Source organism: Cygnus atratus, chromosome 3 (genome assembly GCF_013377495.2).
Source record: "Cygnus atratus isolate AKBS03 ecotype Queensland, Australia chromosome 3, CAtr_DNAZoo_HiC_assembly, whole genome shotgun sequence".
NCBI lineage: Eukaryota > Metazoa > Chordata > Aves > Anseriformes > Anatidae > Cygnus > Cygnus atratus.
This window is the reverse complement of record NC_066364.1, coordinates 75,052,029-75,077,609: the sequence shown is the minus strand read 5'-3', so window position 1 is coordinate 75,077,609 and position 25,581 is coordinate 75,052,029. Positions and strand designations below refer to the sequence as shown.

The following is a 25,581-nucleotide window of genomic DNA, read 5'->3' as shown; positions in this document are numbered from 1 at the left end:
AGGCATTAACAATCACACATGGCATTTACGATTCACGCATCACCAGAGAGACAGGTGTTTGCTGTGTGGTTTGCCACAGCAAAGAAGCCAGCCAAGTCTTGTCTGGGATCCTTGTGATCGCTGCCTTGGGCTCCCTCTCCCTGGGAAGCGGCCCGTTGTTTCCAAAGCCGACCGCCGGCGTTTCCAGCCTCCCCCGGCATTTTGAGGAAGCACAGCTACGTGTCAGCGTCCCTTAGCTCCCCTCACCCGCTGCTTGAGCACGCTTAGGGCACGCAGCGGCCTCGCACGGCCTGAGGACCCCTCCCCGGGACACCCCGGCCCAGCAGCTCCCTGCCTCGGCCGCCTGGAGGCCAGGCGGCGACTCCCGGCCATAGCGGGCGGAAGCGCGATCCCCGGCGGGCAGGCGGGCCCCGCCCGGCCCGGCCCGGCCCGGCCAGGCATGGCCTTGGCCTCGGCGTCCTCCGGGGCGGGCGGCACGGGTGCGCTCCGCCCTCAGCCTCCGGGGCCAGGAGGAGGAGGTGGAGGTGGAGGTGGAGGTGGAGGTGGAGGTGGAGGTGGAGACGAACACTTGTCAATTTTGGTATCCTCTTGTCACTTGCAGTCATCTCTCTGAGGTCTTGGCTGTGCTGCGTCCTTTGCAGAAATGTCTCTGTATTAAAATGTGATTTATTATTTTTTTTTTCCCACAGGAAAAAAAGTTCCAACGCCGCGCCCAAAGTGGAGCAGTGTGCGGGTTAATGTGCGAGCAGAGCACGCGTGCAGCCTTGCTCGAGACTTCCCCAGGAAGTCAGCGGAGCTGCTGAGCGCAGCACCGAGCTCGCCCCAGGCTCCTTCCAAAACCCCTCCTGCCCCAGCTCTGCTTTGTGAGAGACGTGGTGAGAAATTTCTGCTAAAGAGCTGCAGTGACAGTGGACGTGAGTATTGCGTTTGGAAATCTTTAAAGTGCTTTTCTAGTTACTTAGCAGTCAGACTTGGAAAGAGTGGGTAGCCGGGAGAGGTAATGTAAAAACTGCTAGACCTGAGAGCATTGCTAGAAATAAATTAGTGCTTCTGACACACGGTTTAGTAACATGGCTGTCTAACTTGTTGTGGCAGAGGTAGCGTGTGTTCCCCTGCTTGAGATGGCACCAAACCTGGGCGCTCCTTTTTGCGCTGCTAGCTGCCAGGTAGCTTGAGCTGCCCTGTGCTCTCTAGCCACTGCTGCCGACATCAAGCAGCCTGTGAACTATGCTGTTAGCGATGTAAGTCCTCTCACAAATGCCTAAGTGCTGCTCTGCAGCCTCTTTTCTGTTCTCTGAGTCTATATGCCTGAACTAAATGTAAACCAGGAAACTTTACGTGACCTTTATTGGTCAAGCTAGTTGTTAAAAGCCAAAACGAAAGTAAGGGAGTAGAATAAAGCTAATTGCTGACATCCAAAAGAAGCATGTGCTATGTCAACAGTCTCTTCAACATGCTGTATTAGAATTTGAACAGCAGTAAACATGTTAAAGATCCTGTCAGTATTTATTACAAGAGCAAGTTCTGCCAAGTCCTTGTTAAGTCTGGGCAGGTAATTTTGACATCAGCACTGAGCAATGTTTGTATAGCTGAAAGTGGGCTCATCCTGACAGTTACAAACACACACAGTAGTGCTCTGCATTGGTATCCAGACACAGTAAACCAAGAATCATCCTGAAGCTGTTCTTATTACTTGGGTTTTTATCTATAGGGAAAATGAGTCAATAGACTTAAAGTTTCAAGTAGTGACTTTGTGCTTCTGTGCATGTTTCATTTTTAAGTTGTAGGTTCTCGTAATTACAATCTTTTGGAATATTATGACTTCTTATAACTAACTTTCATAATAAAAAAAATTCATGTTTCCTCTTATTAACATATCTTATGCTAATTACACACCAATCTTTTTTTTCCCCCTTGTACATGTGGAATTAGAAATCCACTGTAATTTACTAAACAAAAGTAAATTTCCATTAAAACATGAACACGCTTCATACATCTTAGTTGTTAATACATTTTTAATTTGAATGTGTATTTCCTCAGGCCTGTGTCCTTTGGGTGCTTTTCAGGTGAGACTGACACTTTTCCCCTCCCACCATCAGTTTCACAGACTGATAAAAGATGAACTCAAGTAAATTGCCTAGTCTGTCATGATGATGTCACCATAGCTCCACTGTTTTCTTCCTAGTTTCCACTAGGGTCTTCCAAACTAAAACCTCAGCATGTATTGCTTATCAGTGGAAAATGTCCTTATATAAAAGTTTAGAGGCTGTTAGAACTATTTGCTGTCCCTGTTGTCCTTATGCTCCAGTTTCAGGGGGCAAAGCAATATGCAGAATAAACATTATTCCATTGATCAGATAACAGCATTTTCTGAAGCCCTCAATCAGGCTGTTATTTGACCAAATGAAGGACTTAAATGAAAAAGTAGATTATTGCCTTTATGCTTTTTTGCAACTTTGTCTCTGGAAAAAGTCCATTTCTTTGTGCCTGCCTGCCCTGTGAAGTCATACCAGTTTGCAAAAGAAGTGTCATAATGCTTGCTAGCTTATTTTTCTTTCACAAGCTACTTCCTGAAGATGTTTGTTTTTTCTCCCAGACCCTTCTACAGTGTAGTCTTTCTGATGATGCTGTGTAACATTATTGTCTTTACTTGGTACTTCGAGCTGTCTGAAGAAATGTCATTTTGGAGGCAGGGCAGAATCTTATGTGAAGGCTCCTTATGTGTCTCAATGTTTTAACTTGGCTAGGTGGTTTATCATGCAGAAAGATTAGTCTTGCTTGCTTGATTATGGAATGAAAATAACAGTAGGTGAAATCATAAACAGGTCTATAAAGCTCAATATCACTTTATTAATTCCTGCTGTTCATGTGATGAGACTCAAATTCACTTTAAATGCAGAACTCCTGAGGAAATTGAATACCCTGCAGTTAATTGCTTACTTGTGATTTTTTGTGTGTGTGTGTGTGTACAGTAAGTGAATATAACACATCTTATATGACAGAAATGGTTTTGTTTTGGCTATTTATCAAAATTTAGTTTTACATTATTAATCACTTTTGTATACGACATAGCACACAGTAAGTTTCATGATTTTTTTGTGCTCATTCTCACCTCATTAATGAAAATCCTGCATCTCTCTCTCTCTGTCTCCTTCTGAAACTAGATTAGAAAAAGTTGTCAGGTAAGGTTTGTTAAGTGATATTTTATCTTAAAGTAGGCCACGCTGTTTACCTTGATAATATGTATATCCATCACAAATTATAGAAACGTTAACATTTGAAAGAAATAAATAGCTTAATGGCTGCAATTCCCTCACAATTTGGCAAAAATTTGTAATAAATCTATCTGGTTAACTTAGACAATTATTGCCCCAACCCTGCACCAGTATTGAATTTTTGACACATTTTGCAAGCTGGGAGTCCATCTCCTGTGTAGATGAGCTCTGCCACAGGTGTTTTGCAGAACTGCAGGTGTCAGGCTCATAACTTGGTCCAGAGCCGCATGATAATGGTGGAGAAATGGACTCTTGCTTATAAACAGCTGTGGATTAGAATTGCACTGAATTTCCTGAAGTTAGCTGTTATGGCTGAATCAGCACTGTCTTTACTGCTGTCAAAATGGGCTTTTCTTGGCCATTATAAGAGAGGATTAATTTTAAAACCTTCATGAAAAAAAGGGGTATCAGTTGTGTAGTGAGTGGTGTTGGAAGGGGGCATAGGCTATACACAGGGTATCTGCGTGTACTGCAGTCTGTGGGGCTGTCAAAATGAGGAAGTCGGAAAGTAGGTTTGGTAAGGCGTTAAAAATTGCGTGTAAATGTGTACTTGTGCTCCTATTTCTGGCATCTAAGAGGCAGCATTTGAAATGCTGTGCTGTATTTGTATAGTAGGCATTTGTGGTTTTTAGACTTGTGCTGAGTGAAAGTTGCCTGTTGGTGAAAGTTAAGGTGGTTTTCTGTTTGTTTGCTTTTTTCCCCTGATTTCCAGGGTTCACAAGGTGATAGGTAGACCAGTCAAGTGCCTGTTTTTGTAGAGGCTCTTACAGGTTTATAACAAGAACTGGCACCAATTTGTTTTTAGCAGCACTTTTTTTTTTAATCATCAGTTTAGTAGCATTTAGAGGCAATTTCATCCTTAGACATCATAGTTTAGTTTCTAATGTCAGTCTTGGGCAATCCAACGTGAATGTTCAATGTTAACTTCAAAGTTTCTTTAATGAGTCACTCCCAGCACGTGAGCTGACCACAAGTATAGTCTTACATTACCCTAAAGTATAGTTGCGTGGAAAATGTATGCATCTTTGTTTATTGGAGAGGGGTTCTTCTGAGACCAAAACCCAAATCAACCAAAGAAAAACCCTCAAAGCTGATCTCGCCCATTAGTTTATGAAAGTTAGAATATAAAAACTGGAAAATCAGGCATAGCCTTGAAAGAGATCCTCATTTTAATCATTGCTGTAAATGTAGAGTTGATATTGCGTGCTTTTTCTGATATACTTCTGTTTTTCTGTGTTTCTACACTTGCAATTAAGAACATTGGATAAGTAAAAGATTTATTTTAAATACTTTTTTACAGCTATCTGATTAACAAAATGAAGCCTGCTAAGCTGCACTATTGGATTTTGGGTTGTTTTTCTATGGCGTTATGTTGTTGGTGTACTTCAGATAAATTCCTTGAGAGGTAAGACATGATTAAAAAAAGAAACCTCTAATAGTTACTTCTTAAAGGCAGAACATTATAGTTTAACTTCTAATGAGTGTAAATTTTCTTGCTTTACTATGTGCTATTTTTGATGTGTTATGCTTTTCTTAGAAGACTGGTAAAGTGATTCACATACGTTAGCTGGGGGAGTGGAGGGCATGCCTAGAAGGAGAGCTTTATTAAGAAAAAGTGAAAAAAGAGGGAAACTTAAATTACAATTGCTAAACTTAAAAGCTTCACAGTTTTGCTTTAGATAAGTTGTTTAAACTTGCAATGTAATGGTGACAAAAAAGAGAACTAATTCTGGGACCAGTAAAAACTGCAATCACTCCTATGGGATGAATTGCACCAACTGTATACTTCTGCTTGTTTGGTTGGACTTTTTTCTTTTTTCTTTTTGCATGCTGTTTTCTCAGTTCCATTAATTTTAAATTCTTTTTCATACAGCATCCCAGCTGGGGCTAGGTGTGCAGCCTTTTGGATGTTGCTGCACTTGGCAAAATCTGGGCTCAGATGTTGACTTGTTGGTGACTTAGACACTGTCCTGAGGTTTCTCAAAATCACAGGACTTGAGCTATGGCTTGGCCATGGTGGCAACAGTGGCAGCTCTGAATAGAGGCACAGTGCTGAACTGCATGGCGCCCGGGTAACTTGTGTTGAAAACAAAGGGAGACATTCCTGATGTGTTTAAAATGGCTTTTCTTGGAAACCCTTTCTAGTACTAAGCTTAAGTTTCTAAAACTTACATTTTTTAATAACCTAAATCAGTTTTCTGATCTATCGTTAGCCAAAAAAGGCTAATTTCTCATTTTAGGAGAACTTGTTTTGGCATGCTCGTCATTGTGGAAATTCACCTACAATTTCAAATACCGGTGAAAGATAGTATTTTTCTAAGCAAGGAAATTAAGTGCTCTACAATATTAGGGAATTCTTGTATTCAGGTTTCCACAGCAAAAACAGTTTCCACAGTAAAAAACAGTTAGAAGCATTAATAGCTTTCATTGTGACTATGCCTGATTTGTTCTAGACCTATTTGGCTAAATTATTTAGAAAACACATATGCATGTGAATATTTAAGAATTAACATGACCATTACAAACTAGCAAAACCAGAAGGAAAAAAAAAAAAAGGAACTGATGTAACATGAGAATATCCCTACTCCTTCAAGTTGAGAAATAGCTTTCCCATACAACTTCTTTTTTTTTTTTTAATACAAACTCCAGCAGGCACAAACAAGGAGACATGGCTACTGGCTTCCAGAGAATAATTATTTTGACACTTCTGCACATAGTGCTGTCAGTTTGAACAAGTCGCAGTTTTGCTATTTTTTTTTTCACCTGTTGTTTAATTTAGTTACTTAATGTGGTTGCTTTATAGCATCTGTTTTAATGCATCTGTTGTAGTGTCTGAAGCAACAGGTTTTTATCCACTTCCAGTTTATCCAGAATGTCTGCTTGGAATTGTTGGAAAATGAAGATGCTTCTGTAGAAGTGTTGAAGATGCTTTTTAAAGTGTCACTTTAAACAAATCACACATCACTTTTTAAACAAAATTTGTAAACTTTTTTTTTCTTGTGTCGGAATAAGATAGTACTTATGCCTCTGTGAATTATAGATCTCTTTATCCTAAAAGGCTTTGAAGCACAAGTGCTTTTGTTAAATATGGGAAATTCCTTCTTTATTTCTTAGGTATGGTCTTATAGGCTGTGTCACAGTTTCATAATTTTTTTAATACTTGAAAATTAGTTAATTTATGTTAAGCATTTAAAAATGCAGTGTTTGTTTGTAAAATAATGAATTAAGCATTTCTGAGGTTTATGGTTGTTACTTTTTTATTCTGATTTTATTGTTCAATTTTTTTTGTCTGAAAGGTTGGTGACACTTGCCAGATCAAATTATATCTCCTGTAGTGTCAGTTGCATTGTTTGTGCTTGTCTGTAGTCTTTCATTTCAGAAGAGTACTTACAATTCCAAGAATGCTGTATGCTTTCTTTTTAGCTAATGCATACATCAAGCAGAATTAGAAGATTCTTAATATCCTAAGAAAATATCTGTTGTTGTTGTTGTTGTTAAAGCTTGCTGGTAGGCACCTTCCTAAATATAAAACAGAACACCACATTTTTTTTCATATCTTAAGAAATAGGAAGCATATGGAGATAGGATGCCAGACCTGGAATTTGTTTAACAATGAGGGGGTATTAGCAGGTTTCTAAATATGCTGTTTCTGTGTGATCTGTTATAGTTTGGTCCTGCGCAGTTGGCAGTTCTATTGCAATAGAAGCTGTAAACAGAACCAGCCAGCTATATAAAGGCAATGTGTTATCCTATATATATATATATATAGTAGACATTGTGCTGCTAACTGGAGGTGTTGTTCTTTTTAAAATACTTGAGAAAAAAAAATATATTTTCTTCCTCCAGTGACAGCCACCCTCATACCTGGAAGAAGCTTTATCTTGCTCATCATTGGCCAGTGACTGTATGTAAGGTGAGATTTTTGTGTTTCATTCTCTTTTATCCTGTCAAAGGGAGCCTTGCACAATAAATGTTTGAAAAGAGAGTAAATAAAGCCCCTTAAGCATTTAGTCTTGTTTACACACCTATATCTTTATAAAAGGGTTGACTGATCTTGGTGCAACTTTTGTAACTTTCTGAGTTTTTCTCTAGTGTAGCTGTAAACGAGAGAATCATGGCATGCTACAACTATAATAGTCAATGTGGGACATACTGTACTCTGTCTTAATTGTTACATGTTTTTTCATCTCTTATTAGTCCTAGACTTTTACCAGACTCTGTAAGCAGACTTGCATGCCTTGTTTGACTGAAGACGGCAGATTAGTATTTAAACTGTCTGCTGCACAACAAGGTTTAGTTTTATAATGTTGGCTTCAAAGTTTTAATGATAACGCATCAAGTAAGGATTTGGTCTGGAAAAAGAGAGTGCTGTAAAGCTGTGGGTGTCTTGGAGCATTTCTGTGTTTGGGGGTGGAAATGAAAAATGAACCTAGCCTCCCAATATATGTCTTTCAAGAACATAAATAAGCATTGTAATTTTATGCACCTTTTGCTATTAAATACCTATTACCATCTGGTAAGTAGAACATTTTTTTAATGCAGGAAATCTTTGAAGGCCTCTTCTTATATAGTTGAATTAAAATATGCTGTACTTCAAAGTGGAAGATGTGATCAGATTTACTGACACAGGGATTAAGTACTCAGAGGGTAATATAGAAGCTTTAGTCTCAGTCAAATGGTTTTGGAGCCCAAAAGGTCCCACTTCTGGGACATTTAGGTTTATTTATTACAATAGTAGCGTCTTTTTTTTTAATGCTCTAGGTACTTTTTAATTTCTCATTCCTATTTCTGGAACTACATATAAAAGCAGTAGCAGCAAAACTTATGTAATGCCAGAAACTTCTGTGGAGAAAAGGATATGCTTTACATTAGTTAAACGTATAGGGGAGATAACAATATGAAAGCTCTGCGTTTAACTGAGACCAAGGAGTGGCCATTGTTCTGGTTTATGTTTGTTTGCTCTTTTTTTGAGGTGGGTCAGAGGGAGACCTGATGCACTTTGTCTGATTTTTTTTTCTTTTTTTTCTTTTGCTTAACAAACATCACTGTAACTAACTTCAGGCAGAGGTGTTGGTCTTCTGGAATATGTAGCACCTGGCTTGAGTGGGCATTCAGAGTCAGTAGAAGTTCAAACCCTCTGTGTAAGTGAATGAGATGCAGAATCACGAAGAGTGAGGAAAAACAATCAGTTTGGGCACTATGTGTGGGCTGCTACTCTTAATTCTAGGGTAATGCTGTTGGTAAATTGGCAAATAACCTGTATTTACTTACAGTGAAATTGCAGTGAATAATTGAGGATATTAAGCTTCAGAAAATGTAGGCTTTCTTACACATTATGTTGATTCCTTCTGATTTTCTGACAGAAGCATCCCAAAGGAGGGAAGAAAACATGAAATTAAAATCGTGTGAAGTGACTTTTTGCCCAGTTTCACTTCCCTGAGTCATACGAAGAAATGGAGTTCCAATTCTACTCTTCTAACAGCTTTCTTTTTGTTAAGCTATGTATTAACTTAGAGGGGTTCCCAAATTCTACTGTTTCTTTTTTTTTTTCCTTAAAAAAAGTATATGGGTTCTTCAGCATCTTCAGTGTATTTATGTATGATTGCTATTTTATTTCAGTAAGGAAATATTTTTAATATCATTCTTCAGTTTAAAACTGTTGACATGATATCAAAAGGAAAAACAGTATCTGGGTGAAGGAAATTGCTTAATGCATTATATCACTTAATGTTTACAAAAAGCTTTGTTACACGACTTTGTGCAAGTACTTAGTAGTTTATGCTTCCTGTGTAAAGGAACCTGGTTACAGACTGGGGACTTCACTTCATACTGTATTCTTGATAGGTGTGTGGATGACCTGCATCTTAACTCCTCTTTTGTTTGTATATCTGTGTGCATCAAAAAGCGTTTAAGGTTTTCAGAGTCCTGAAAGGCCTTTTTTTAAAATTTAGTGGACACATTTCAGCATGCTAGAAACTTGAAACTGTACATCTCTCGGCTCTTCCTGTGCTGTAAGCTGTATGCAATTGTGTTCAACTGGTGTGTTTTTTAATACCGAGTGTGATCTGCACAATTAAACTGGAAAGTACATGTTTTAGAAAAAAAACTGTGGTAAGTTCAAACTTAGACTTTTCAGTCTCAAATGAGTGTGAATCCTGTTAGGTGGAAGTAGGAGCAAGTCGAGGGCAGCCAGAGGGACTTTTTCCTCACCTGTTATGGAGTTATGAAGATCTTTAATTCAAGAACTTAGAGAAATGTTATGATTACAGCTTTTGTTTCTTGGAGACTGTAAAAAGAGAAGATCTTTTCTGGGTGTTCCCTTGTGAAATGGGGCAAATCTGATGCAAGTGTGTATGCTATTCAGTTCCTGCTGTGGTGAGAATGGGAAGGATTATGAAGAAATGGGTACTAAACCCGGTTGTGATCTTTTTACTATATATATGTGCTGATTAAATGAAAGAATCAAAGAAAGGACAACAGAATAAGCTGGTGAACAGAGCCACCTGAATTCAAGTTTGAATGTAGTGTTAAGCAGCAGATTAATTTTTTCATGAGATAAAAGATTTTCCTAATTCCAGTCTCTGGAAATAGTTGTGTAGCGAAGACTTAAAGGAAGAATAAAACCACTATTTTTCTTCTTTTTTTTTCTTTTTTTCTGATAAAAAAATAGTTGCATAATATAGAAAGAATTAAAGGGAGTAAGGGGATGGCAGTTCAGTGTTATGATCAAGCATTAGATCAAAAACTTTCTCAGGTAAAACGATTCCTTTATCTCTGTGTATGCTTGTATATAAAACTACCTCTGAAGTGAGTCAAGCACTAGACATCCTATTTTGGAACAGAAGAGAAAACGTTTTCCTAAATACCAGTGTAACTCCAAAGATAACTCTTAATCTACGCCTCCAACTTCTATGTGAATAATGTCTGGTATAGTTGTTTGTGCGGGTCTCTGCTACGTGCTGTAAGGATAAACACACAAAAGGATTTTGTGTGTTATCTCATGCTAGAGAAAAACGTCCTACAAAAAGTAAATATGTTTTGTTTCCCTCCTCCCAATCTTTTTTTTTTTAAACAATCTTCTAAATTCAGTCCTTTCATTGACAGTTTTCAGTGGCCCTTCCGTGTCGGCCATCTTGGCTCCATCGCTTCCTCTCAGCATGGCGGTGCTGCAGAGGCCCGCTGCTGCTTGTCTCAGTGTTACCGGCCACATAGTTAGCTAGGGTGGGTCTGGTTGTCGAATTATTTTAAAACAGGAGAAGACAATGTTCCTTTTTCCAATTAACCTGATCTGGAAGAGTTTCTGAGGTCCAGTGCCTGCTTGTAAATACATGTTTGTAACTCCATTTCAAGTTGGCAGCTGCCTGAGTTTGAAACAGTCCCTCAGCAGTCAGTATATGGTAAACAGGAAGGCTAACACGAAGTGTTTTGAAGAAGTAGCAGGGATACCCAGCTTCTCAGGATGATGTTTGCTTATTTTACAATATTGGTTTAAAGGAAACGTTGGAAAAATACCATGGCTAGAACTGGAAAGGAAGGTGAATGAAGCTGGCCAAAATGCTGTGTGTGACCTTCTGTGTCACAGGTGGCACTGACTGTATGGTGCTGCCAGCCTGCAGCATAACACCAACAATATCATGAAATGTGTGGAAAAAATAGCTAACTGGGTTAATGCTGCAATAGGGTAGAGCTGATTCCTGGCGTCCCACAGACCTAAAGCTAAAAGGACACTAGTTCTTCGTTCACTTCTACCCAGAGTGTTTAGGTGCCAACTGGCTTGAGGAGGCTTTTAGCCACTGGAAACAAGCTGGTGACTTCTAGTGCCATGCCACTGAGCTTTTCAGAGTCAGTGCGGGGTCCTATCTGATCTTTAGGGAGACTTTAAGATGTTGGCAGTCTAATCACATTTTGACCATTTAGCTTTCCTTCTGACTACAGAATATATTGTTTCAGATTGGAACCAAAATGGGTCCTGGGTCTCAGTCTAAACCCTGATTGAGTAAACTGCCTTAAATTTAAAATGCTGTGGGGTTTCCTTTAGCTTGAATGGGAACTGCGGTAAAAGATTGGGTAAGAAGCACAACTGCACTGTTCTTGTTCCCACCCTGGTTGCACAAGCTGATTATCTGGCAGGCTGTTTTTCAGGGGGTGATTAGCCACTGGCTATTGATTTACTGTATTTTGGGCTGGATAGCTGCAGTCTTTCAGCTCCACAAAGCTTGTGTCGTTACAAGAGCAGTATCGTTTAGATGCTTCCAAAGTGTGTTTGCTGAAAACCTGTCAGGAATAAACGCTGTTGCTGGGTTTAATTGCTTCTATTTGTTGGTGGCAGGAGGGAAGAGGAAGGAAATGGGCACAGAACATGAAAGTCTTGCAGATGCTGCAGTTTTGCAGCCACTGGTTTGTGGCATGCAGAAGGCAATTAGTGAGATTACAGGTCTCTCTGCACTTGTCTACACTGTTCTTGTTCCAGCATCGCATAAAAGGCATTGTAGCATAATTAAGGCAGGATATGTGATGCAAGCTAAAAAGGAAAGCAATTATTTTGGGGAAGGAAAGTCTCAAGAGGCTGTTATTTAATGGAGAAAAGTGTTTACTAAAAAGAGCCTTAATTACTAAGCAGGTTAATCAAGGAAAATATAGTAATGTTATTCTGTGATGTTTGAATGTAGAAATTTTTGTTTGTCTGTTGAGGAATATGTATTCTGCTCTAAAAAAGAGTTAACGTTTAGGCTATTTCTCCTGTATTATCTGAAGTTTTGGCTGGGGGTACAGTTGGTAGGAATGTATATGTTCTTTCCTCCTCTTTCTCCCTTTCCTCGTCCCTCAAGTCAAAACACTTTAATCTACTCTTTGTATTTTTTTTCTATTTTTAATATAAGACCAAAAGTACTCTTGGACACTTAAAGTGTGCTTGTCCAATATTATAGCTTATTTTGATTTTTTTAAAATTTTATTTTAATGGTTCTGCACTCTTCGAAAAGATCCAGTGTTGAGAAAAATACTTAGAACTGCCGCCTAGAATATAAGATAAATGTAGAATTAGCTCTATTCATTTAGCACGGATCAGACTACTTCCTATTAGCTCAGAACCTGTCCTTTGTCTTCTTTTCATAACTGCCCAATCAGGATCCCCCCCTGGTGTTCACTTAATCCGCTTCAAAACTTTAGTGCTTGCTGGTGTCAGCTAAGCAACACAATTCATAACAGGTTCAAGTAACTGGAGTTCACTTGAACTGGTCTGGGCAAGCAAAAACTCTCATGTCTTACTAGTGCTTTGGGCCACCAGTGAATGAGCTTTTATTTTCCCTATAAACCATCATCCCTGGACACACATAACAAATATTCTATATTTTTGTTTTCCACAGCAGAATGCTAATGATTGTCAAGACCCGCCGGAATACTGGACAATTCATGGACTGTGGTATGATTGTAGATTGTTTTTATTTCAACCTGGAAACGTTGAAATTTAAGTTTCATATAGGGATGTTTAGTGATGTTTTTGAAGCGCTCAATCTATCTGTTTTATCTTATAATTGCTTCAAACAAAAGCCTTTGTTTTTCTGGAAATCCAAAATCTATGTTTTGATATAAAACTATTGTGCACTCTTGTATATCCCGTGATTCACTGAGCGACTAAAATCTTCTTGTCACATGAGCATTTTGTTTATACTACTCTTTATAACATCACTGATGTTCTCAAACAGAAAGGGAAGTATGGTTTCCCCTCTTTCTTTTTCTTTCTGAGTACACAGGATTTGTTAATGTCTCATGACTGCCTGTGCCTTTAAGTACCTTAACTCAGCACAAATATTGTAAAAGTACATGAAAAACGAATTTGTTTCAAAGGAATAAACTACCTGGAATTATTGTCCATAGCAGCAGTTTGAAAGTTTTCATGACAAACATAGGGAAAATTCAGGACAGGAGGTTGGTAAGCTGTATGTCCTGGAAAGGTGAACAGCATTATATATAGATTTCCAGTGACTTTCTGGTGGTACTTGCAGAATCGTCACTTGGTGCAGTGGTTGGGAAGGTCAGTGTCATCAGTGACATGATGTGCAAGACTCTTCCATATCATTACTCCTCCTATGCACCGTTTACAGAGGGTGATGGATTGAAAGGCCTCAGAGCTTCTACATGGGAAAAGTTTTAGCTATAACTTATATAATGATTAGTATTTTTTTACTTATAAAACACTGTAGATGCTGATGGATTACTTGCATATTTAAATCAAATTTATAGCTATAATCTTGCATATTTAAGATTCAGGCTAGTAATATGTTGTTCTTACTGTTAGTGACTTGGAAAACATCTTTTTTTCACTTCTGTTTTGCTTTTCTAGGCCTGACAAAAGTGAAGAATGTAATAGGACATGGCATTTCAATGTCACAGAGATTAAGGTATTTATTTTAAAACAAGAAACCAAAAAAAGTCATACCAAGCAGAGCTGAGTGGCATTACTTTTGCACTTCCTATGTGCAAAATCTGTAGCTCATAATATATTGCTGTTAATGTAGTTTGCTGAGAGGTATGTTCTTTTAAGGAGTCAAAAAATGCATTAGGTGCTTCTGGTATGAATTGAAATTGCAGTGCTTGTGTTCATTAGTGGCTATTCATACTCCGTTTTGCAGACGTGATTTGTCTTGTTCAGCTACTTCTTCCTTACCAAAAAGTCTAGAGAACATAGGCACAGCTCTCCAGTGGTAACAAGTACCTGTGAAAAAATGTACAGTCATTTTGTGTTCGCCGTTCCATTTTCCACTGGAAAACCAGAACACAGAAAATAAGACAGAGTTTCTATGTGTCTTCTCCAGTGGCAATAGTCCTCTCTTTTTTTTTTTTTTTAAAAAAAAGGAAGTTTATTTATTAAAAATATCCATGTTTAATTTGCAGAATTGCACAGAATGGTTGAGGTTGGAGGGGGGCTCTGGAGGCCATGAGGTTCCACCCCCGCATGTAAGCGGGGATGGGAAACTTGAGTCTACAGCTGTGAAAAGCTCCATGATTGAACAATTTCTGCGGGGACAGTAAAAGGAAAATTTTACTTCAAGGCAGTGTGTCAGTATTAATATATTCAGATAATCACATCTACCTGTCAGCACCACCAACAGCATTTTCAGAATAATGGGGAAAAGGACCTCTCTTATTTTTCTGCAAGTAAATGTTTCTTTTGGGGCTATTGAAAGACAAGGCTTCAGTTTTAGAAAATTTATCAATACATGTAGATTGTGTATGAAATAGTTTTTCAACTGCAGGTAAGTTTTTATTGATAAATTGTGTTATTTTTAGGATCTTATGCCAGACATGAGACGCTATTGGCCAGATGTAATTCATTCATCTTTGAATCGTACCCATTTCTGGTGAGTACAAACAACATTAAAAAGTATTTTGGATATTATTTTACAAAAAAAGCCAATCTGAATTAGTAATTCTTCAGGTAAGATGTTATGCATGAGAATGAGGATGTTAAGCAGCATACAGGAAGACACTGAAAGTGATACATCTTCCCCCCCCCCTTTTTTTTTTTTTTCTTAAAGTTTTCTTGCTATAGCACCTGCAAAATGCATGCTGTTGAAGAAGGGGCTATGGCAGCAATTTCGGAGAAGTGGAACTTGGTGAAAGAGAGAGAGAATCTGTTTGTTCTCTTTGTCCCCAGGGAAGAGAAGCAGCTGCTGCTAACACATTTAAATCTGCATAGCAGTTGTGCTCTAGGGATGTCAAAACCCGCTGCAAGAGCAGCTCTCAGGCCTCGTCCTAACTGCCTTCACTGTGTTGCTGGCTTTGAGAGACCTTTCCTTTTCGACTTTCACACAGAGGAAGGAATGGGCAAATAGGATTCGTTGTATGGTCCTAGCCATTTCCCTGCAGACTTTCCTCTTTACTTTCCTAGCAGCCTAAATCAGATCGAGTGGGAATTTGTTTAGTGATCAACCTGCGTGGCTTATAGGAAAGATTTATACCTCTCCTGACAACAGTTTTCCTTCTTCACTATGTCTCTCTTTACTTCTAAATCATCAGACACTTGGACTGAAGAGCAGTGTGAGTATTATATGAGTTTGCACAGGCTTCAGTTTGAGTTGCCTGTGATTTTAGTTTATAATAATACACTCAAATGTAATCTGCTCTTCCAGATCTACTGTGAAAGCAGTAACATCAGATAAGATGTAGAGTGTATAGCTTTAAATGCTGCTGCCTCTAGCTGTCTCAGCTCTAAGTGCCTCTGGGGCTTTCCTTTGGATTGGAGCACTATTTCCTCCCTGTGTCACTAAGGAAGAACTTTGAAGGGAATGGGTGTTAATTTTAGTCTTGTCCTTGTTCTACAGAAGATCCGTGTCCTCCAAGTCCTAAACTGGTCTTACAAGTGTCTTATGGCAGTCTGAACTTGTAAATGTCAAAAGTGGTAATCTCTCTTTCTCTTTGCACTATTCCAAGGAGAGCATGACTGCCTCTTTCAGTGGTATCACAAGTTTATGCCAATTTAAACTGTTCCTGGAATAAGAACAAGAAAATGTGTCCTAAATCTAGCACCTCCCATGCCCTGAACACCTACCTGTTCATGAAAACAAGTGCATACCAGTCCTTTTTTTTACTAACAGAGATACTTTGGTAGACAGTAGGTATAAACAGATACAAAGTCTTTTTCGTTTCAGTTCAAGGCTAGCAAACAGAACTTATTTCAATACCTGGAAACGTCACTAGTATAAAAGTGATAGAAAAGTTAGATTAGAACACCGTAACCAATATTTTGATTGACAGAGTAATTCACTCCCTTTCAGTAGGGTGACAAGTGCACTGTAACTGGCAGTTCTAATTGCAGATTTTGTAAATGCAAGCTTTTAAGTTTTTAAGCTAGTTGAAAGCTAATAAAGTCCTGTTGTACATCTTAATTCAGTTAAAATATTTACTTCAAGTTTTTTTAAAAGTGTTTATCTCTAGTGTTAAACAACCCACCCCCCCCAAAAAAAAAAAAAAAAAGGAAGGACCAATATGGCAGAAAAGAGAATCTGAAAGTAAATCTGATTGATTTTCATTGTTGTACACTGAAGGCACCTCAGTTAAATAAAGAACATAAGCAGTGACAAGCAAAATGGATGTTGGATATCTCACTGTATCATATCAGGGTTTTTCCATGACTGCTGTAATTTCATAGTATGTTTCTTCATGTGTCTATCTCTAACTGTAGTTCTGGCTTAAAGGAAGAGATAAGGGTTCTTCATGGGTATTGAAAAATGGTTGTGGGTGCCTCTGTAAAGATAATTGCTCATCTGTGTTCATCTTGTGAACTGTGGCAATTGCCACCCAAGAATTTGAACTGGACAGGGTTGAATTGCTTATAACAGGATAGAGGGGTATGGGTGCTTTGGATCTCAAAATTTACTAACTGAAATTGGTTGTAAACTGTTACACATTCATCTTAAATATTTTGCGGGCAGCACTTGCAGACCTTTGTTCCTATCCCAAGGAACCAGTTTTCAAGCTGGGTTGTTTTCTACAGTCCTTGGATCCATCTGATGTGCTTCCAACTTTGTCTACCGTATCTCCATGACTTTGAGCTTGGGGAAACTCTGTCCTTGTTGTACATAAATAAGAAGCAGAAAAATCTCTTCTGAGGTTTAGCATTTTTTCCACACAAATGAGTTCTACTATTTCATTCCTTTGCATTTCTGCAGCCCCTTAAGATGTCATTTGTAGGATTTAGCTTCCAGGTATGCAAGTGTAGCATTTATTCTTAAGAGCATTATCAAGAAAATTATGGAGAAGGACAAATTACGTAGTGGCACCCAATCTAACGCTGCAACCTTCACTCCTGCGTGCTTGCCAAAGTACTTGTGTCCTATGAGGAGGAAAAAATGTCACGAAGTTCTTGTAACATATACACTCTGTGTTACTGCCTAGCTTATAATTATGAAGAGTTACAGAAGGGGGGCTGGTCTTCGTGAATACAAGAAGCTATGTTCTGCATATGAGTTAAGGCTCAAGTAAAATGACCTTGTCAGTTGCAGCCTACATGAAGGATAATGTCTCAGTGCTATTCACTGAGACGTTAATTCTTTCAATTTCTAAACAAACTGTTTATTATTCCCTGTTACCGACAACTCCTTCATTTCCTACCTGCTTCAGTTTGCATTTAAGTGGAAGAGGTGAAGGTGAAATTTTGTATGCCTGTGCTCCAGCGGTCAGAATTAGCTATATCTGCGTCACTTTGTTTTTCCACGTTGCTGTGCTGCAAAAAATCAAGTAACAATGTGAAAAGAAATGTTATCTTAAAGTTGCTGTAATTGTTTTATAGTGACTCTAAACTCTCTCTCCAGTCTGGAACACTCAAAAGACTGATTCAAAAACTTGGTCCCAGTGTGTCCTTGGCTTGCTGCAGCTGATGAAGCACAGGCACTGTCTGTGGGTAGCTCTGTGCCTTTCTATTAAGCATCCCCACAGCCCCATGGCCTGGCCCCTGTGACCAGTGCAAACTGGACCAGACCATTCCAACAGCAGCTTCATGTTAGCAATGATATACTTCTTGAGCACCATCAGATCTTTGGCCCTCTATTTCTGCCTTCTTTCTGGAAACAGCAGGACATTTAAATTCACATGCCACTGACAGACTGTAAAAGACAGGTGTAACACCATAAGGTTTACACACATGCATAAATACATATTTTTCTGAAGAAAAATAGGCATCCTACATGCAAATCCTTGCCTCCAGCTTATTGCTGCTCCAGTAGCTATTTGGATTTGACTGTTGTCTGCCTCTGGTCCAAACCAGCTGCTCAGCCAATATCTCTTGCCAAGTTTACCTGAAATAGCTTCAATTTCTTTAAAAAAAAAATAGTCTCTTCTGTCATCAGTAATTTCAAGTCCCTTTTTGGGAAACCTGCTCTTTGACCCATGTGAAGTGGACTTCTGCAGGTGGTAAGCAATTCACTTAATGTGCAGTTGAGTGTTACAACCAAGATGAGAACACTCAACTAGGCTGAATCTGGGAACTTAGAGTTAAAATCTTCTCTCCTTCCTCAAATCTCTTGACACTACAAGTTTATTTATTCATTCTCTGTTTAGAAGTAGCATACAAATTTCTCTAGATGCAAGCATAACTTAGTCAAAGTGTTTTCATTCCTTAAGAAGAATCTAATTATTATGAATGGACAATTCAAAGGCAGATCTTCAAGTGAAAAAAAATTGTCCTTGTGCTTCTCTGCCATTCCATGAGGTACTAAGACATCATAAGGTCAGGGAATGCTCTGGTAGTGCTAGGGATTTGTGATTAGATGGTAAATATTTGTGCACATCTGCTGAACTGACGCTTATTTAATACAAGTGGCTCATGAAAACTTGAAAAACAAAATAAAAACTGGTGGTCTTACTAAAAATATACTGTTTAGTCTTTCAATAAACTTAAGAATTAATACAAATGTATTTTGAATTTAACATTTTTTGTCCTGTTTGAGTTTGTCTTCCTTCAAATTACAGGAATTGTTTTCTTTTGCATTCTGTTCCATGCTGTAATTCAAATGGTAGGAGTGATGGTTTTGTTCTTTGTTTTTTGTGTGTGAGCAGTATTTTTTGTGTGCAATATCATACTTCTTACATAAACCCTTTAAGATTCTTGACTTTAAGATTTAAGATTTACCAAGGTTCTTGATATCTGCAAATAATGTTATCTGAAACTTGAATTTTGCTTACTTCCTATAGGAAACATGAATGGGAGAAACATGGGACTTGTGCAGCCACACTTGAGGTCCTCAATTCTCAGAAGAAATACTTTGGTAAAACACTGGAGCTCTACCAGCGTGTTGACCTTAATGGGTATGTTAGTGAACTCTATGGTCTGCTCTTACTTCAAATAGTTTCTAAAAGTTTAAAATCTAACTTAAGAAATGAGTATAATCATCTCAACGGCAGAGGGGAAATCAGTCTTAGCGTAAATTATTTCTGGTACTGGAATTCAGAGGGGATGTTGTCTACTTTGAGAAGAATGTCTCTAGTCCCTTCAGAGTCTGTTAAGGCAGCAGCGTGCTTCACAGAAACCTTTTAGACAATGTAAGCCAGAACATTTTGAGAAGCTGTATCAGCTATATCTCACTACCAAAAGCTATGGTACCTGTAGACTTCTAAACCAAGCACTGAAACTCTCAGACCTCTGAGTCATACTGATGCCCAGCACTCAACCATGTTTAGAAAAAGCAGTGTTCTGCTCAGAGGGAAGGACAAGCTGCAGGCAAAATTGTGCAGAACATCCTGGGAAGGGGCTGAGAGCTACCAGCAAGAGAGGATGTCTCAAAGGGCAATGTGTCCAAGCGCTGTATATACACAACGTGGCTGCCAATGAATGTCAAAAGTGCAGAGTCCTTTCCTGATAAATGCTTGGTGTGGGTGGGAAAGGGTTCGACTCAGATTTGTTGACCAATATTTTTTTGTGTGTGTGTGTGTAAAAAGACAGTATCTGAGAGAGGAGAAAAGTTGTCCTTTTGTATCTAGAAATGTATATTTAAAAAAATAAAATTAAAAAAAAAAAACAGTTCATGTTCTGTCAGTGTCTTGCCCAAGCAGTCTCTTTTAACAGTCTCATTCATACGCACAAAGAAAATGTCTTTCTTCCATCCCACTCCTGTTTTTGCAGGTGTCTTGTAAAACTTAATCATATTTTTCTAGACACAGTGCTTAAGAGCATGCCAAATGTAGTGTTAAAATTAATAATGTCTGGTAAGTCAATTGCCTAAGTAGCGGTGATGGTGTGATTAAAACATCTTACAGATGGCACAGTGACCGATTATGAGACTCTGTATCAGCGTGTGTAATGAAAAATAATAGAGACTGAAACATCTTGAGGCTAATTGCTCATAGCATATTCTGCATTGTAAAAATGAACATAATTAATTTAATCTTCACTGAAAAGAGTAAAGACTGCTAATGTTCTCATTGTGCTTCATTTATACTTTTATGAGAAAAAGTAGTGTTAGAGTGATTAAAACTTTCCAAATGAGAAGTTATTAAAAAGAGGATGTCATACAGGCTCCTGTAAGAATGACAGAACATCATCTCTTTTATTGGCCTGCTCATACGCAGTGTCAAATGACTTCCATAAACAGGTAGACCTTTAGACAATTGGATTAAATTTCTCCAGTGCAGAACTTGATCTTGGAAGGGCTGAGCATTATTAGCACTTACGGATTAAATCCTGAGAGATGCTGAACCTTCCCAGTTATTACTGGAGAAGCTGAGACTTGAATACTGAGAACCTGTTGGGTCCTGAGTCTTTTTAGAAGTCCACACTTCAAGTTGTTCTCAAGAATGAATCTAAAGGAAGGGGTATATAAGCTACAAGATACTGAGAGTTACCTTGTTTCTGTTATGTGGGCAACCTTTCTATTAAAAAACATCCTTTCAAAGTAATTTTGGAAATGTATCTGTGCTGACCTTGATGTTGATCCTTGTGGCACATGCCTCTCTCTGTGTGCTGTGCGCCTCCTGTCCCAGCAAGCCCTCCCTGCCTTAGAACACGAGGGTGTGTCAAGTGCCCTCACAAATCTGCCTCAGTTCCCTCACAGGGGTCAGAGCACAGGGGTATGGCTTGGGGCAGGGGAAAGGAGACAGTTAAAATATATGCCCTGCCTGGCACTCAACAGAGCAATATGAAGATCCAGCAAATGACAGTAGCATAGTCCTTTCCCCTAGCTGTCTCTGAAGACTCAACTCTTCCAGCTCCTTCAACTAAGGTAGGGGAGAGGGTTTGTGCTGACCCTGCTAAGTTGGGTGGGCAGTGGCCTTTTGGAAAAGGAAACCTTCCCTTGGCCTGGCGGAGTATGAAGGAGAAGTTTCTTTTGCTCCCTCTCATTGTAATGCTTGCCGGGTTCTCATTAAGATTATTCATTTACCTTATGGTTATGAAGCTATATTTGCATATAGGAACCATGAAAATGTATTCTATCTTTGTTTCAGTTATCTCCAGAAAGCTGGGATAAAGCCAAGCAGTACATATTACCAGGTAAGAAGCAATCTTTTATATGAAACAAAACCACGTGTTCTTCTTTCAGCATAAGTTAATTAATTTCTAGAGAGTAAATGGTCTTATTTTTTTAATTGCTTTTTTTTTAAGTTGTGCTTTTCTAAAACTTTTTGCAAAATTAGAAATGTGAGACCTGTTGGAAGATGTGCTAGTGACTTAATAAATTATACAAGCTTTTTCATTTTTCAGATGACTGCCATAAAAGAAGTTCTTACAAAATTTTATGGTGTAACACCAAAGATCCAATGTCTTCCTCCAGAAGAGGTAAAAACAAACACACGCTTTACCACTTTCAAACAAATAAACACTTTCTTTGAAAAAAACAAAAATAGTGAAAAATCTGCAGCACGGTCTGGGTGTTCCTTTTGGGTGCAGCTCCTTAGAGATCAGATATTGCTCAATTCTTAGAATTGAGTTCACAAAAACATTGTCTACATGCTAACACCACGAATTTAAGCTTATGTTGAGCTGTAGCCTTTTCTTAACACAGAAATATTGTTAATGGAGGAACTATCCATTCTTTACGTAACAGCTTTGCTGTTAGGATAGGTACCCATAAAATAGGAGCTCTGGGTTTTAGAGCCCTATTTGCCTTAAAAGATTTGAACCCTCATCTCTTGCATGAATGCTGTAACCATCATGCTAGAAGTGAACTGTAGTTGAGTACTTTCTGCTCCTGCTAAAGCTTAATTGCTGTATAGCAAATTACTAGAACCAACAAGAATGAGCTGAAAGGAGCCCATACACAGACGGCAATTTTACGAAAACTTGCCAAGATGCAGTTGCTGTTGGAGTTTAATAGCTCTTGTGTTGTCAGCTCATTTGCTTTAGTAGTGCTCTGAGGTTTTTGTACTCAGATGTCACTTCACATGAAAAAGAATTCAAGGATAAAATTATTTTAAAATGTATTTTTAACTTGCTCTAAGCAGCAAAAATAATGAGTTGAATGTGGTTTGAACCCTGACCCACCTCTTGATGTTGAAGAAATACAGAGCTAACACAACCCCCAGTTTCTATCTCTGTTCACCGTAGTTCTGCCATTGTTTTTAGTACAATAGGGATACAGCTCATGTTATGTGACAGTAATTTACAGCTTGGATCTCCTGTGATTAACAGCTGAAGCTAATGGGTAGTAGAAAGGACAGAGGACACCCAGGCTACCCAAGGTAGCCGTTTCTAGAGACCCAATGTTACCAATGCCTGAAGGGCCATATATGGAGACTCTGACACTTAAAACATATTATCCCCTCCATTGCAGTGTTCTTAGGCTTCTTAAAACAAAAAGCCCAAACTAAAATAAATTTTTAAAAGAGTACATTTTTTATTTTTTATCTTGTGTTCATAGTGGTTTCAAAATTAGTTTGTTTTTTTTTTTTCCATGTGCTCTTTATTATATGTGTGCATTCTCTAGGACTTTTCTTATAATCTCCTTTCCTATATGAAAGATTTTCATGCCTTCCTTCCTTCTTTCCAGTCAATATTTTTTTCTCTAGTCTGTTCTGAAGTCCAGAAATTACATTTCTGCTAATTTTGGCAGCCTACTTCTGTGTTCTTTTCAGTAAAAAACTATTAAAAAAACAAGTTTTTCTCTTTTTTTGGTGAACTTTCTTTGCTTCAATTCCCATTCTTCTGAAAAAATTGAGGAAAGATGAATTTTGGGTCAGAAGTATCCTTTAATATTCACAGAATTCAAACAGAGCTCCTCTCTAAGATGAACAGCTTCTGTGTACTAGACAAATTTGGTAAATGCTAAGATAATGCCCTGTCCCTGGAGGTGTTCAAGACCAGGTTGGATGAAGTCCTGGGCAACCTGATCCTAGTGGGTGGTATCCCTGCCCATGCAGGGGGGTTGGAACTAGATGATCTTTAAGGTCCCTTCCAACCTGAGCCATTCTATGATTCTATGATAATCTGTTGCAGCATTTCATAATGAGGCTTACTAGTTAAGCAGATTCCCCAAACTGTTACTGAATTATGGTGATGGAATGTGTTTTCTTGTTTGCTTGCTCCTTAAAGAAAAGTATGCGCTATAAGCTGTCTGAAGCGGATACCTGTAATACCTGTCCCCTTCACATTTTTCAAGAGGTAACTGTACAAACAAGCACTACTGTATTCAATAGACAGGCAGTGTATCTGAAGAAGTGGTTTATTGTCTTCTCCACAATAAGCTGATCTTGTTCCTCATGTTTCTAGGGTGAAAAAGCACAAACAATTGGTCAGATTGAATTCTGCTTCACCAAGGAATTGCAGCTGAGAAACTGCACAGAGCCGAAGGGTGAATCCAACAGACTGCAGACCGACTTGCAGCTTGGAACTCGGGAGTTGTCTGTCTGCAGTGACACTCTTCCAGTCTATTATCCTTCACAGGTCCAACATCGCAAATGAAGCCACAAGAATTCGAAAAACTTTTAAAACAAAACAAATCAACAACAACAACAACAAATCCCTTGAACAGTATACCTTGGAAAACAGTCTTGACTTAGCAATATTACAAAAACCTGTCTATTTCAGGATGCTGTGAGGATTTTTGCTGGAGAAAAAAAAAATCTTTTGCCATTAAAGAAGGAGGGTCTGTATTGTGGCATCAGTTACATAGGCTGAAGTCTTGAATTGTTGCTCTGATATTGATGGGATCAGTATCTCATTTATAGCTCAGCCTGGACTTTTTGGCTCATTTTTAATTTGAATAAGTGTTCAAACAAGAGATGTGACTTCTTAGTTTCATATGCAGTTAAGTCTGCTACTTTAGCCACTTCTGTTTTATGCCAGTGAGTGAGAGCAATTAAGTCATTCTTTGTTTTGAAAGGATGTTTATCAGCTTGAGATGAGATGACAATTTCTTGAGAAGAAAATATTGTAGATCAGAAGAACTTGAGACCTATCTGGAGATCCTTTCCCAGACAATACCCACTGCCTTGTGTAAATTTGCTTTCTAGAAGTTCTAAGTAAAGACCACATCCTTTGAAGCATTAAACCTTTCCTCACCCAGAGATCACAAAGGACCAAAGATGACAACCTTTACATAACTCCTTAGTGAATGAAATAGCATTCACCGTGTCTTGGCTTCTCTGCCAAAAGGACCCCCAGAAGCCTCTAGTTGCAGCCTTGCCTATTCTTAGATTGACTTTGTTACAGTGACTTCATACAATCGTGACGAATGACAGATCTTAAGTTACTGCTAGTATAGGAAAATAATGTTAGACCCTAGAAACACATTATTCTAAATTTTTTATAGTATTTGAACATTTAACATTCCCACAGAAGTGCATGCCCAAACTTTTATTTGAAAATGAGATTGTCGCAAAATCACTTGGCTCCAATAAACCGCTTTTTATAGGTAAGCAGTAAACATTGCAGGAATTTCAGTGAAAAGTACAAATGTTAGCAGTAGTGCTTTTCTGTCCATTAACAGTTGATAACAAGCCACAAAGTTGGATGTTTCCAAATAAGACCAGATTTGGATAATATCCTCTACACAGTTCTGTGTTGATGCAAGTGTCTCAAATTGTCTTTCAAAAGACAATTATGGCTCAAAGAAACACCTGTTAGAAAAATATAACTGTAAAAACATCAAATGCAGTGTTAAGAACATACTTATCATATCTTTTGGGTTTAGAAACCATTCACATTTACTCCCAATTTGACTGCCCCTGTCTCTTTCATTTAAGGCTTAGTTACTTTGCCCTTCCAGAATGCTGTCATTTTTTCAAGTTCTCACTTTAGAAACATGGATTTAAAAAAAAAAAAAAGTAATAAATATGTTTTGCACTCTATTGTGTCTAAATTTCAGTAAAGTGAGGGTGTCTCTTTCAAAATGTCTTCCTTCCTGAGAGCAGGAGTATAACTAATGTAACCGATTTGAGGTATGCTATACAGCCTTTAAAGTTGCTCTTTCCCCTTCCACCATTAGGGTCTTACTGGAAGTACTAGAAACTGACCTTTGTCATCAAAACTGTGGAATTCTGAAGGGAAAAGGCTAAGGATGCAACATGGTATTTGCTATATAAAGGAATAAATTTACTGCTGTTTTAAATATGTTAGTATTCTTGGCTGAACTGGTTTCAAGTGCTGTTTGTATTAAATCTGAGATAGAAATGTTTTTTTCAGTGATTTTTGGATGGTCAGACTAAGATTCATACTTACATCCTGCTGTTGACTGTATCTGCACAGTTCCTACTGAATTCAGTGAGAACTTTGCATGCATTCAGAGCACAAAAGTTTATTCAAAGACCAGAAATAATCTACTGCTTATCAGTAATTTTTGGACATTTCACTGACATTCCCTGAGACAGTCAGGAAAGG

The 25,581-nt window shown here is 38.4% G+C and overlaps 1 protein-coding gene across 7 annotated transcripts; it reads left to right on the top strand.

Moving 5' to 3' along the window:
• Nucleotides 1–25,311, top strand: RNASET2 (ribonuclease T2). Of its 7 annotated transcripts, none has more exons than XM_035538622.2 (11): nucleotides 1–221; nucleotides 690–914; nucleotides 4,576–4,680; nucleotides 7,122–7,188; nucleotides 12,644–12,696; nucleotides 13,618–13,675; nucleotides 14,565–14,635; nucleotides 18,966–19,079; nucleotides 21,213–21,258; nucleotides 21,469–21,543; nucleotides 23,473–25,311. In XM_035538622.2, the coding sequence occupies exons 3-11, from the start codon at nucleotides 4,592–4,594 to the stop codon at nucleotides 23,662–23,664; spliced, it is 765 nt and encodes a 254-aa protein (XP_035394515.1). In that variant the 5' UTR covers nucleotides 1–221; nucleotides 690–914; nucleotides 4,576–4,591; the 3' UTR covers nucleotides 23,665–25,311. The 7 variants fall into 7 exon arrangements, with proteins under 7 accessions (XP_035394515.1, XP_035394513.1, XP_035394510.1 ...); XM_035538620.2 differs by having other exon boundaries at nucleotides 16–221; nucleotides 12,641–12,696; XM_035538617.2 differs by lacking the exon at nucleotides 1–221 and adding an exon at nucleotides 371–580 and having other exon boundaries at nucleotides 12,641–12,696.
• Nucleotides 25,312–25,581: the final 270 nt, after the last annotated feature.

Bases quoted from the DNA above. Each gene is read 5' to 3' on its own strand.
- RNASET2 (XM_035538620.2), top strand. From the start codon at position 4,592: ATGAAGCCTGCTAAGCTGCACTATTGGATTTTGGGTTGTTTTTCTATG. The intron at 4,681-7,121 runs GTAAGACATGAT...TTCTTCCTCCAG, and splicing joins TCAGATAAATTCCTTGAGAG to TGACAGCCACCCTCATACCT. The intron at 7,189-12,640 runs GTGAGATTTTTG...TGTTTTCCACAG, and splicing joins GGCCAGTGACTGTATGTAAG to CAGAATGCTAATGATTGTCA.